The following is a 12706-nucleotide window of genomic DNA, read 5'->3' as shown; positions in this document are numbered from 1 at the left end:
TTCTCCATCTGATTTGCCAGAATGGAGGCACAGGAATTCAAGCTTTATTGAGAGAGCCTGATATACGTTGTTGTTTGCACCCCTGTTCATGCTGCACGACTAAAATTACAAAACCCTGTAGAGAAAGGGAGATGGTGCCTTGCTGCCCGCAGGGTAGGACGGCCAAAGCTTTGTGGGCTGACAGTCAAGTGAACATTTGAATTTTACTTGGGCCAGTGACCTGGTCCCACCATCCTCCCGCTCTGCTCTCTCCATTGCCTGGAAGAACACTGGTTTTCACATTCACAAGGGCACACGGCTGCTGCACGGAATGGAGCTCCAATTATTCAAATTCCGAGCTGGGCTTTTGTGAGCAGTATTTCAGCCCCAGAAGCACTTATTTTATGAGCAGCCAAATGCTGTTCCCGTTTGGAGCCGGAAGCCTTGCTGGATCCACTTATCACATCATTTAGGGCACAGCACAGTTCCAGAGGGACCCACGGTGGTGCCTGTAGACAGATGGCCCCGCGCTCTGCATAAGGGCCGTCCTTCAGACTTGAACAGAACACCTGTAGCCTTATGAGGCGATGACTTGCCCGTATGCCGTCCTCAGGATTGCTCCCAATTGCTGGCTTCCCCTCCCTCAGAAGTGTAATCCAGAGCATACAGCTTATCACAAGGTCTCAGGGACAGGCTCCTCTAAATACCACCCAGCTGCAGCTGCCTCTGCCTTCCTGTGCATCCTGCAAAGAACCCATGGAGAAGCTGCGGGTCTCATCGTGAGCCCCAGTCCTGAGGAGAGCTGCTGTGGGCTGCCCCTGCAGGTGAGTCAGTGACGAGGGTGCTACGTGAAGGGGCAGACCATGAAAGGAGCATCTGAGTTCAAATTCTGCTGCCTCTACTGAATGTTAATCACCTGTAATAAGGAACCAGAACCATCAGCAAATGTCTACTGAGTTTCCACTGTGCCTCAGGCATGCACTATGCACTGGAAGATGAGAGAATGAATAAGGTGGACCGGTCCTGCCCTCTTGGAGCTTACAATTGACCAGGCATCCAGACAAGTAGAATACGGTGTGATAAGGGTGAGGATGTGGCCTCTCGGGACTCAGCTTTTTCTGAAGTAGAGGGATGACATGACTTCTTTAGAAGATTGACACCAATGATACACTGAACAGTCTTCACGGAGAGTATATGGCAAGAGTCTAATAGATCCCTGCCTGGGCAGAGGTAATTCCCTGCTTACTCGGATCCCAGCTTCTCCAACTCTTTGTTTTCCTAGGTAGGGTAACTTTTATACACCCCTCCCTGTACCATTTCCCCTTAATTTCCAAGTATCAAAAACAATAATGGATTATTAATAAGTTTTAACAAGTCTGTGAGAATAGAAAGGGACAGGGGGAGGTGGCCCCTTGATCCAGCCCTCCCTGAAACCCTGTCCCAGGAAGGAGTGGTCAACAGCCACTGTCCCAGTTCTCCATGGCCCCGCAGAATGAGCACAGTGGCCACTCTTGATAGAACTTTCCTTCCCTTCCCCAATTCCCCTTTAACAGCTACATCTTTCACTGAGCTCTGCCTTTCCTCATTATTTGGAACAGAAATTTTATTAACTGTCAACAATATGAGAAAGGGCTAAGCAGGGCAAAGACACTCCTCCACACGCACCACGGTCACCTAGACAGCAAGCATTCATCTGCTACTTTCCCAGGAGCAACGCTAGGTGTGAGCGTGACTTTGCTGCTCACCGTAGTCGGTGTTCTCAGGCTCCCAGCAGTTCGAAGGCCAGAAGTACGGGGCCTGCAAAAGAGCACAGGTGTCAGGAGCACTTGCCATCCCCTGCCTGGGGACCAGGGCCTGCGCCCAAGGGGGCCCTTCCCTGCGACAGGCTCCGTTCCCGTCTCCCTTGTGCTGACACCGCGCCCGAACCCTCTCCTGCTCTTAATGCAGCTGAGGCCGGTCAACGTTTCCACCTAGGTGTTGAGAAATGAAATCTGAGGTAAGCCAAACAAATGCAAAAACGAGAAACTTAGTCTACCAGGCAAAACCCTTTTATCCCGAGACAACAGACGTCTAATACAGAAGTCAGACAGGCAGTTTACTGGGGCACAAGCCCAAAGTTCCTTTATCCCTTTCCCATGAACTGAATGGTGCTCCCCCAAACTCATATACTGAAGCTCTGACCCCCAGCGTGACTTATGTGAGGTAACGAAGTAATTAAGGTTAAGTGAGATCACAGGGGTGGGGCCCTGGTCAGATAGGGTTAGTGTCCCTTTAAGAGGAAACACCAGGGAGCCGCAGACCCCTCTGTCTCTCTCTGCCTATTTCCACCGTGTGAAGACACAGTGAGAATCAGCCGTCTGACAGCCAGGACGAGCGCTCTCCCCACAAACTGAACCCTGCTCGAACCTCAATCTTAGTCTTTGAACCTCCAGAGCTGTGAGGAATAAACTGCTGTGACTGGGGCCACCCAGTCTGTGACGCTTGGTTACGGCAGCCTGGCAGACTTAGACATCCTTTCCCCCCGTCTGAGGAACTCCACTCCCAGACTCTTTGGTTTAGACCTGAACACAGCCCCTTATCTTCTGCTCCAGTTCCCTGTAGGACAGGATCTGAGAAAAAGAGTGGAAACTGGTTGGGAAGTGATAGCAGGGAGTGAATAGAAACTTCACTGAGGAAGGCAGGGCGATACACAGAAAGATCAAAGACTTGGCTATCAGGCCGACCCAGGTTCAGATCGAGGATGTTGCCTAGATTTACTAAATGCCCCGTGAATTCTCAGCACCTCAGTTTTCCCAGCTGTAAAATGGGTGATATTTATTCCCCTAAAGCTTGCAGAATAAATGAAGAGATACATGTAAAGCGCCCAATGAATAGTAGGTTCTCCATGAGGGCTTTTTACTATTAAGTGGGTGGGGCAACAAATGGCCCAGACAAAAGTTTGTTTGGTTTTTGAAGTGCTGGCAGGAGGCAAGGGTTGCTCCCTGAAATACCACCCATTTTTGGGGTAGTTCTAATCTGAGATCAGACGACAATGAGAAGAAAAGATTCTTAAGAGGACAAGCTGCAGGCCCACCTGGAAACGATAAAAGGTCCCATCATCCTTCATGGTGAGAACGTGGTCCGAGATTGGAAAGACGTAGCCCTGGGCAGCTATGAGGCTTCCCAAGTGTATTGCTTCAACTGCGGAGACAGGGCGAGAGAAGCAGTTAGGAAACTGTCAGAATGCAGGGCTACTTAGCTGAAAAGTAAGCAGAAAGGCAACCAGAAGTCAGCGGGCACCACCCTCAGATAACTGTGTGACTGGCTGATAACTTCCTGATATGACTGCACTGGACGGGGGCGGGGGGGGCATACATCAATGGTTGGGAAGGGCCACACATGTTTGGGACTCCTCTGGAACACAGCTCTAGAGAGTCTGACATTGTTAAATGCCCCCAGGGCTTCCAGAAGAAAGTCAGCTTCAGAGTTAGGGTCATGGGCTTTGGTGTGGATGAACCTGTACTTAATTAAGTGAGATGCTTCACGTAATGTGCTTCGTAGTGTCTGGCACAGAGTAAGTGTTCAGTAAGTGCTGGCAGTCCTAATTTGTATTTTTAGTTTCATCCTTTTTTAACACCCCCAGCAATGAGCATGCAGCCCATGGAGTTTTTGGACTCACAATGCATTTCCGAACATGACAGTCCCACCAGCAGTGAGGAGGGTGTTACCATTCTCTTACGGACATAGAGGGAAACCTCACTTTCTAAGAGTGCTGGAGGAAGGGCAGCGCAGCAAGTGGTGGCATAGGGTGGCCAGCCTGATAGAAATATTTATATTTTTGCCATAATCAACCTGTTGGTTTATTACTTTAGCACCAGCCATAAGTAGATTCATATAAACAGGTAAGAATTTATATTTATTTTGAGCAGAGTTAAGAAAAAAAGAAATCTGAATGGTTCTACCATGCATGATAATCTTTCACAAATACAAAAGCACTCTTACTGATAAAAACTACTTTTGGGGTGTCGAAGTTGTTGATGGGCTCAAGGAGTTGCTAGGAAGTATTAATTTCATAAGCTCTGAATTTTTTAAAAGTGACTTGTTTTGGCTTTATTTGTAAACTTCTCAATGGTCTTAGCAAATAATTAAACCTCTTAATTGTGGAATCAGGCAATCTCCTTTTAAGAGCTGGCTCTAGAAGGCTGTTCGCTGACACTGCTGCAACTTCCAAGGGGTTGTGTTTATTCCAGGTGTTTTGTACATTTAGAACCACCGATTCCCCTTTGGAAGCAACGTGCACTTGGGACTGGAGGAATTGGAATGCCCGGAGCTGTGTTTTCACTTGAGTGGTGATGACCAGTTTGCTTTTTTAAGTCTATACACTTCAAGGACTGTAAGTCCAGCAGAAAAGGGAAGTTTCAGCACTGGCAGCTGCTCCTTCTCCAGGGAAAGAACAAAATCCTGCGAGAAGGAGACTTCCACGTCACCAGTCTAGGAGCCAGAAATCTCACTTCCTTCTTCAAAGGGCTTTTGCTCAGAGATGTGGCAGGTGAGAACAAAGACAGGAGGGAGGGCGGACGGTGGATGCCTGACTTCCTAGGGCCTTGGTTGGCCTCATTTCTGCTGGTAAATTGTTCTTAACTCCTCCTGCTCAATCACTTCACAGAAGCCCAAACAAGTTTCAACACCTCAATGTCCTCCCAAGGGCATCAGAGCGTAACAGATCTTCATAGCAAAAACCCTCATCATCTGAGCCCTTTCACAGAAGCGTCTCACACCAGGGCCAGAGGATGCCTGAAGCCGCTCCACCACTAGGTGGTTCAGGGTTCTGGAACATACTGTTACTGCTACTACTACCACCGCTAACAATAAGAAGAAAACACTTGCCAGAAATACAATGATTACTTGAGAAGGTCAAAGAAAACAGCGCTCTTGGGAGAAAAAAGACCACCGTAAAGAAGGCTGGCTCTAAACACACCGAACAGAATGGGTAGCGACTTACTCAGTCCAGTTTTCACGAGCGAACAGTAAGTCCAGGCTGTGTAAGGCACACGGAAGGAAACTGACTTGGGATTTTTCCTTAAAAGGATTAGCATGTGCAGTTTTCCTCTGTGGATTAAGAACTTGACTAGAATTGAGGATTTTCACTAGTCATGAGAGGGGCCATTAATCATGATGGTGAAAAAGGCTTGTGTCACTTTCATTAATGACCTGCTTTCCTGGCACTCAGAGTTCTGGCAGCTATATTTAATTGAACTCTACGTAAATTGTATTGTTTCATAGTCAATAGTATATTAGGGGCATCAGATTAAAACTCAGGAATGCCGGAGCTGACATACTGACCCCAGCAAGGAATCACAGCTGAAAGTCAAGACACCTAGAAAGGGCACTTGAAAAAAATCTTTAAAAAGCATTGTGATTGAAGGCCATTTAATTTGAGGCAAATAGGTCTAATCCCCAAGAACATCAGAATACATTAGTGGATGTTTATAAATATGACCTTCAGGCACAAGAATACTCAGTTAAGATGTGGAGTGTAAGGTAAATTCAGAAAAGTATTAACTAACAACACATGGATAATAAGCTTTACTTATTTAGAATTTTCCTTTTTTTTTTTTTTCTGGAACCCCCCATTTTCTAATTATGCTGTGAAAATAAATTTTACTGCTTATTTGCTGGTGGGAGGACAGATTTGGAAACTGTCTTATCAGCCGGGGTTTTGTCGTTGTTTTTCTGGTGAGGTTTTCCTAATTGAAATGCACAATTAAAATTGAAAAAAAAAAATCATTCCTTCACTTCTTGCAGCAGCAGAAAACAGAAGGAGTCTTAGCAAATAATTAAACCTCTTAACTGTGGAATCAGGCAATCTCACTTTAAGAGCTGGCTCTAGAAGGCCGTTCACTGACAGTGTTGCAACTTCTCTTTAATTGCTGTAGCTAAGCAGAGCCCATCTCATTTCAGCTATTGTATTGGGCTCTTTGGCATTCTAAATGGTTGCTCATTTCCTCCAAGGGGGATTTAAAATTTAAAGATAGAAATTCAGTGGAGAAAATAAATTAATTTTATTTGTAAATAGAGTGATCCCACATCTTTGAATTCACGTTGATAAACTGAGTTCTCAGGATGGTAGGAGAACCTGGTTTGGGACTTGGTTATAGATTGATTACTGATACTGTAGGGGATAAAGTGAGGGTCAAGGGTCAAGTACCTGGATCCTCGATGGAAAGGTTCTTCATAAGCCACTGCACAATGTCCGTACCTGCAATGACAAAGCAAGTCCAGCTGAAGACCTCCTGGGTGTTTAACCCTGTGCCAGAAGAAACGTGTTTACCCGAGACTCCTAATTCCAATTAGCACACGCCTGAAGAGCTCGGTGATACTGACACTTTTCCATCCTAACCAACCTCTCCATCCATTATGTTCTATACTCACAGTCCCATTCTCCGTCCCCACCCCAGACTCACTTCGGATGACCATGTCCACGTTTCTAGTGAGACCCTGCAGGGGACTTCCTGAGAAGGCATATTCTGAGGAGAAGCTAGGGGACGTTTCCTCACACCTGGCCCCCGGACCATTTTCTGAGGGAGGAGGCTACTTTCAGCAATTTGTCCTCATGGTCAAGGCCTGACCAACAAGGATGACCTCACAGCTTCCAAAAAAGTCTAATTTCTTCTGGCCTGGGCCCACCCTGAATGAATGAGCCCCTGTGTCTGTGGGAGAAACTTCTATGTGTCCACCAAAATGTCTTTCCTCTATCCCCTGGGCTCAGATTATGTTTCCAGACTTTTAAGCAGTTGGAGGTAGAGTGGAGTTCTGAAAATGGAACACGGATGAACATGCCAGAGGCCACTTTCAGAACTGGACCATAAACCCTCCTGTGTAACCCTCCACAACCCACTCACTCTCACTGCCACCTGCTGTCTGGATGGAGAGAAATCGGGGGGCCTAGGGGAGGGCAGAGCCACAATGTGGAAGGAGTCTGGGATCCTGAACAAACATGCACACTGATGCCCGTGTTGGGCTCTGACCTGATTGAAAAAATAAACTTTGTCCACTGAGCCCCAGAAATTTGAGGGTTATCTGTTTTGGCATTTAGTATTGCCTCAACTAACTAAAATCGTAAGAATCAGAAGGGACACTTAAAGCTTATCTACTCCGACCCTAGCCAATACATGAGCCCCATCCACAACACCCTGGACAAGAGGTGTGGTGATCTCCGTTTAGAAAAACCCAAGGGCCTGGGAACTCACCAACTGCCTGCTGGCCAGCCTGTCCCAGTTAAATCATCTTTGATTTCTCTGAACAGAAATTCACCAGTTTCTGACTTCCTCTCTTTGGTCTTAGTTTTGCCCTATGATGATAGAAAAACAAACTCAGCCCTCTCCCCCTGTAAGACAGCCCTTCAAACATGTGGACAGTCCGTCCAACGTGTTCCCTATGTTCTCCCTGAGCTCCCCCTCCTTCAGGTGAAACATGCCCGGATCCCTCAGCTGTTCCCTCTCATGACGTGAGCTGGAGTCCCTCACCCTTTTGGTCACAATTCTCTGAATATATTTACTTTTGTTTGCCTCCCTTGGAAAATGTGGCGCCTAGAGCCAATGTTCTTAGGACAGTGCAATTCATGTGGAAGTGGAGGAGTCCAGTTTTCTAGAGTGTTCTGACAGTCTACCTTTGTCATCCCCAAATCTCACCTTAAATCTTCAAAGGTGGCTCTGTCACCTCAGGATGGAATGTTAGATGGAAAACAGTCTGAAAAGGGCAACATTTCTAGATATCCGAGTCTTGTCATGGGTCTGAGGCATGGTGTGAGCTAGAAGGTCTGCCAGTAGCCCTCCCGGGAGGGACTCCCAGCTGAAACAGTGGAGAGTCAGCAGAGGAGTTTAATGAATATTGCCCTTTCCCCAGGAGTGAAGTTGCTCAGAAGCTTGACAAGGGGCCAGAGGGGAGACCAGGAGACGCCTGAGTGCCTGGATGCTTTGTTTCTCTCCGGCTTTCTGGAAGGGAGTGAACCCTGCACAGAAGACTGTCCTGCTCTTTCTGTGCCCCGCTCCCTGCCCCAGGACCAGTCTCCACGGACATGGCCCTGCGAGTTCCCTGCATTTCAGCCTCAAAAGCAAGACTTGTAAGCGTTTCCCCACTCTTGCTCCCAGATGGCATCTATGAGCTAAACTTTGGATCAAAAACACTCCTATTCATTCACATTCTTTGAGAGAAAGGGAGAGTATGCCTGTGTGTGCGTGTGCATGTGTGTCCACTTCCTCCAAATTATACAAGTCCGACACTTGTCCTAGGAAATGGAGAACAAAGCAGAAATCAAATAAGAACTGTAATCCCAAATTAGGGGTGGTGGGGGGAGAGACTCTAACCTGTTTCTCCCTCAAAAGAAAAACAGTCCTTTTTCTGTGGGTTGCCTAGAAACGGAGAGGTTTCCAGCATCAGCAGCCGCTCTCCCCGGGGCAGGAGGATTATCTTTCTGCTGAGCTTGCTGGACCATTATTTATCACCTGCCAAGATTGATTACTCACCCTGGGACAGTGACAGTCCTTCCTTTCCCCTGTTAATTACTGTCATCATTAATATCCATGTCACTAATTAGTATTCATTCACATTGAAACTCCTTCCTTGCTATCATATCCGCTCCCCCCTCCACCCAACCCCAGCCTTCGGCACCATTGTCTGGGTTTCCACTCGCTTTTGGCTCTCTGCACTCGTGTCTGGCGTAATTGTTCTCCCCGGTCCACCAGGCTCCCGTTTGCATTCACTGAGCTGAAGAATCCCATGGAAGCACTTTTTTTTGGTGAGGAAGGGAAAGCCACAAAAGCCCCTTGCCTTCCTCCCGGCACTATGGGGACCACAGATCTGGGTTTCTTGTCGTTGGTGCAGCCACCATGACAGTCACTGTCTCATCTGGGGACTCGTGTCTGTTCTCAGGCACCAGTGAGGGCTGAGCTGCTGCCCCTGGCTGTCCTGGGCCACTGCCCTTGGTCTGCAGCAGCACCCACCCTCCTGCCATCCCTGACATGCACGGGTCCTGCTTGGTGGACTTGAGCACACACAGTGATGCCCGGGGCTGTGGACAGTCTTGTTCTCCTGGCTGGGGGATATTTTAGGCTTCCTAGGACTAATCCAGGAGGGGCCAGCCTCCAGCCTTGAGGCAGGCAGTAAACCATTGCATATTCACCTCAGGAATAAGAAAGGAGGGGAAATCTGTCATAATATTATGTCCTTTAAAAGACCTACAATTATAAAACCATAGAATCAGGCAAGAATTGTCCAAATCACCATCAGGAGAAGGCATTTTTATTTTTCTGTTTTCTCTTTCCTTTCTTCCTTCTTTCCTCTCTCTCCCAACCATTCTTTCCTTCTTATTCTAAAAAGAATTTGAAGCAGATTATTTTTCTGTTCTGTGTAAAATTGATGGTTGTCTTTTTGGTTTTTTTTTTTGGATTCTGGTTCTTGTCTTTGCCAAGCTGCCCTGCTTGCCAAGGACTTAAAACCAATATAAAAACATTAGGAAAAAATGCAGGCTAGCCATTCTCTGTTCCCAAAGATCCTAAAACATTTGGCTGAAAGTTTTCATTCTGAGGCTAATTTATCAACATATGTTCCAGGAATATCCCTGACATACACCAGAGGGCACCTGAATCACTTTTTCACAACCTGCGTGGATTGTTAGTATATTTAAGTATATATTTATTATATGCAGATTTGCTTTATGTTTCTATAGGTGTTGTATGCCTGTATTTCAATTATGTCTTTTTAATAAATTATGTTTATTGGAAGGGTATTTGGACATAACTTGGGGACTCACATAAATTATGGCTCATCCATATAATAAATATTTATTGAACATCTACTATGTTAAATGAAAAAGCATATTGAGAACCGTGTATATTGTAAAATGACATTTCTACAATAGAAAAATATATTTATATTTGTATTCTATTACTTACATATGTATAGATACATATAAATATGGAAAAGAAAATTCTGGAAGTATATTTAAACTGTTAACTTTAGGTTATCTTGGGGAGAGGGGAGGGTCAAATTATGGGAAATTTCTGTTCCTTTTTTATTGAAGTCTAGTTGATTTACAATGTTGTGTTAGTTTCTGGTGTACGGCATAGTGATTCAGTTATATATATGCATATGTATATATATATATTCTTTTTCAAATTACTTTTCAGTATAGGTTATTACAAGATATCAAATATAGTTTCCTGTGCTATACATTAAGATTGTGTTTATCTATTTTATATAAAGTAGTGTTTGTATCTCTTAATCCCAAGCCTCTAATTTATCTCTCTCCTGCCCTTCCCCCATCGGTTACCATAACTTTGTTTTCTATGTGTGTAAGTCTGTTTCTGTTTTGTAAGTAAGTTCATTTGTATCATTTTTTAAAAATTTCACATATAAGTGATATCATATGATATTTGTTTTTCTCTGTCTGACTTACTTCACTTAGTATCATAATCTCTAGGTCTATCCATGTTGCTGCAAATGGCATTATTTCATTCTTTTCTTGTGGCTGAGTAGTATTCCAGTGTGTGTGTGTGTGTGTGTGTGTGTGTGTGTGTGTGTGTATCACAACTTCTTTATCCAGTCATCTGTTAATGGACACTTAGGTTGCTTCCACATCTTGGCTATTGTAAATGGCGCTGCTATGAACATTGGGGTGCATGTATCTTTTTGAATTAAAGTTCCCTTTGGATATGTGCCCAGGAGTGGGATTACTGGATCATATGGTAACTCTATTTTTAGTTTTTTAAGGAACCTCCATACTGTTCTCCATGGTGGCTGCAACAATTCACATTCCCACCAACACTGTAGGAGGGATCCCTTCCACACCCTCTTTTTGATGATGGCCATTCTAGTCAGTGTGAGATGTTACCTCATTGTAGTTTTATTTGCATTTCTGTAATAATTAGCAATGTTGAGCGACTTTTCATGGGCTTGTTGTCCCTCTGTAGGAAATTTCTATTCTTTACATTTCCTTATTACGTGGCATACATAGAACATTACTGTATTATTTTTGCACTGGGAAAAATACTTTTTATGTTAAAGAGCAGAGAAGAGTAGCTCACAGAGAAAAAAATTGTGACAATGAATATATATATATTCATGTATAATTGAAAAATTGTGCTCTACAGTGGAATTTGACACAACATTGTAAAGTTATTATAAATCAATAAAAAATGTTAAAAAAAAAAAAAAAGCAGAGAAGGAGAATTGGCCACTGAGACTACAGTGGAGAGAGCACAGACAACGGGGCTGCAGACACAAGTGGGTGGGGCGCAGAGCACAGCCTCCTGCTGCCGCCAGGCCCTGGGCTTTAGCTGCTCTCCAGGGAAAGGGCGGAGAGGGGTGAAGGCAGGACTCGCAAAGCTATCTACTCCTGAGGAGTAAGGAGCTGGAGGCTTGCTCATGGGCATCAAATTGGTCACCCTCTCTGGCCATCCGGCCAGCCCCGAGCCTCAGAGAGGCTTTCTGTAGACTAACAGGGCTGTTCACCACAGTCCTGGACCGAGGGTGACACTCAGCACCCCTCACTGGTAGGTATTCACTTACTTACTTACTTGGATAGAGGGAGAGTCAATGACTTCTTCCTGGTGACTTCCCAAACTGTATTAATTCTAGATCAATATAAACTGGACCTGAGTAAGCTAGTAAGATCTTCCTGTATCTTAGGGAGGTCTCTTTCTGGTTTGGGGGAGACCCTGATAATAAAAAACATTCTATTCCGGGCTTTGGCTTCAGGTGTTCTCAGCTCCCCTAAATATTTAGAGATACCTGGAACTTCTTCTGAAATAAGTCAGAACCCAAGCAGATCCTGCTATGAAACACTTCCCTCATTCTTCCCAAAGTTTTGTATCTACCCGAGCCCAATCAGATTATGCAAACTTGATAAAAGACTGGTTTCAGTCACCTGCAAATTTCAGGTTACCTGCAACTCAGTGGCCTATGTATCACAGTACTGGTAAGTGAAGCAGCTGATAACTACTGTCAGTCCTCACCACTGGGGAAAGACACTTTCATTTGGGGAAACTGTTTGTGGAGCCCTACCTACCACGGGCAAGATGGAACAGCTGTGAGTGAGCTCACAGCACTCCCCAGGCAAAGTTAAGACTCAGTTCACCACTGGATTTTCACGTACCTGCCAAGGTCTCGCTGCACCAGTGAGCGAAGAGAGCAGCTTGGTGCCACCTCATCGCCACACACATAGGTACTATGTGCAGGCAATGCCCACCAGGAAGGATGACATTCCCAGTGCCCACGGTGTGCCAGGCCCGAGCTGGACACTGAACCTTGTTGTCACACATCAGCTTGACAATAATGATGTCAAATGCAATAACCATTACACCCATTTTAAAGATTAGGCCCACAGAGTTCCCAGGTCCCATGCTAGTGCCTAACAGAGCCAAGGTTGGAATCCAGGCAATCTTATGTCAAATATTACTTCCACTATACCCTTCTTCCTCTCTTGTTTCTGAATAACTTTTCAAGTAGTATACAGAAGAATAACTGGACAAGTTATATTCTGAACTCAACTTTTTTCCTGAAGCAGAGACACTAATTTAGTGATAATTATAATTACTAATGGTAGCTATTGAGCTAATAATTTATTGATCACTTCCTATATTCCAGGCTTTGGAATGATCCTACTATAATAATTCCAAGATGTAAATAGATTATTATCTCCATTTTGCAGATAAACTAAAGGACACTCTAAGTAGGGGAGCCTTTACAA

The 12706-nt window shown here is 45.1% G+C and overlaps 1 protein-coding gene across 5 annotated transcripts in view; it reads right to left on the bottom strand.

Moving 5' to 3' along the window:
* The window catches only part of RGS6 (regulator of G protein signaling 6), a 474528-nt gene that overhangs the window by 86314 nt on the left and 375508 nt on the right, over positions 1 to 12706 (bottom strand). For all 5 annotated transcript variants that reach the window (XM_032482302.1, XM_032482301.1, XM_032482305.1 and 2 more), the window contains exons 4-6: positions 6167 to 6217; positions 3053 to 3159; positions 1725 to 1776 (exon numbers count right to left, since the gene is read on the bottom strand). In XM_032482302.1, the coding sequence (XP_032338193.1) occupies positions 1725 to 1776; positions 3053 to 3159; positions 6167 to 6217 (210 nt within the window). The remainder of the gene's footprint in view (positions 1 to 1724; positions 1777 to 3052; positions 3160 to 6166; positions 6218 to 12706) is intronic.

Source organism: Camelus ferus, chromosome 6 (assembly GCF_009834535.1).
Source record: "Camelus ferus isolate YT-003-E chromosome 6, BCGSAC_Cfer_1.0, whole genome shotgun sequence".
In the NCBI taxonomy this organism is placed as follows: Eukaryota; Metazoa; Chordata; class Mammalia; order Artiodactyla; family Camelidae; genus Camelus; species Camelus ferus.
Note: the sequence above shows the minus strand (reverse complement) of the source record. Positions and strands in the feature narration are given on the sequence as shown.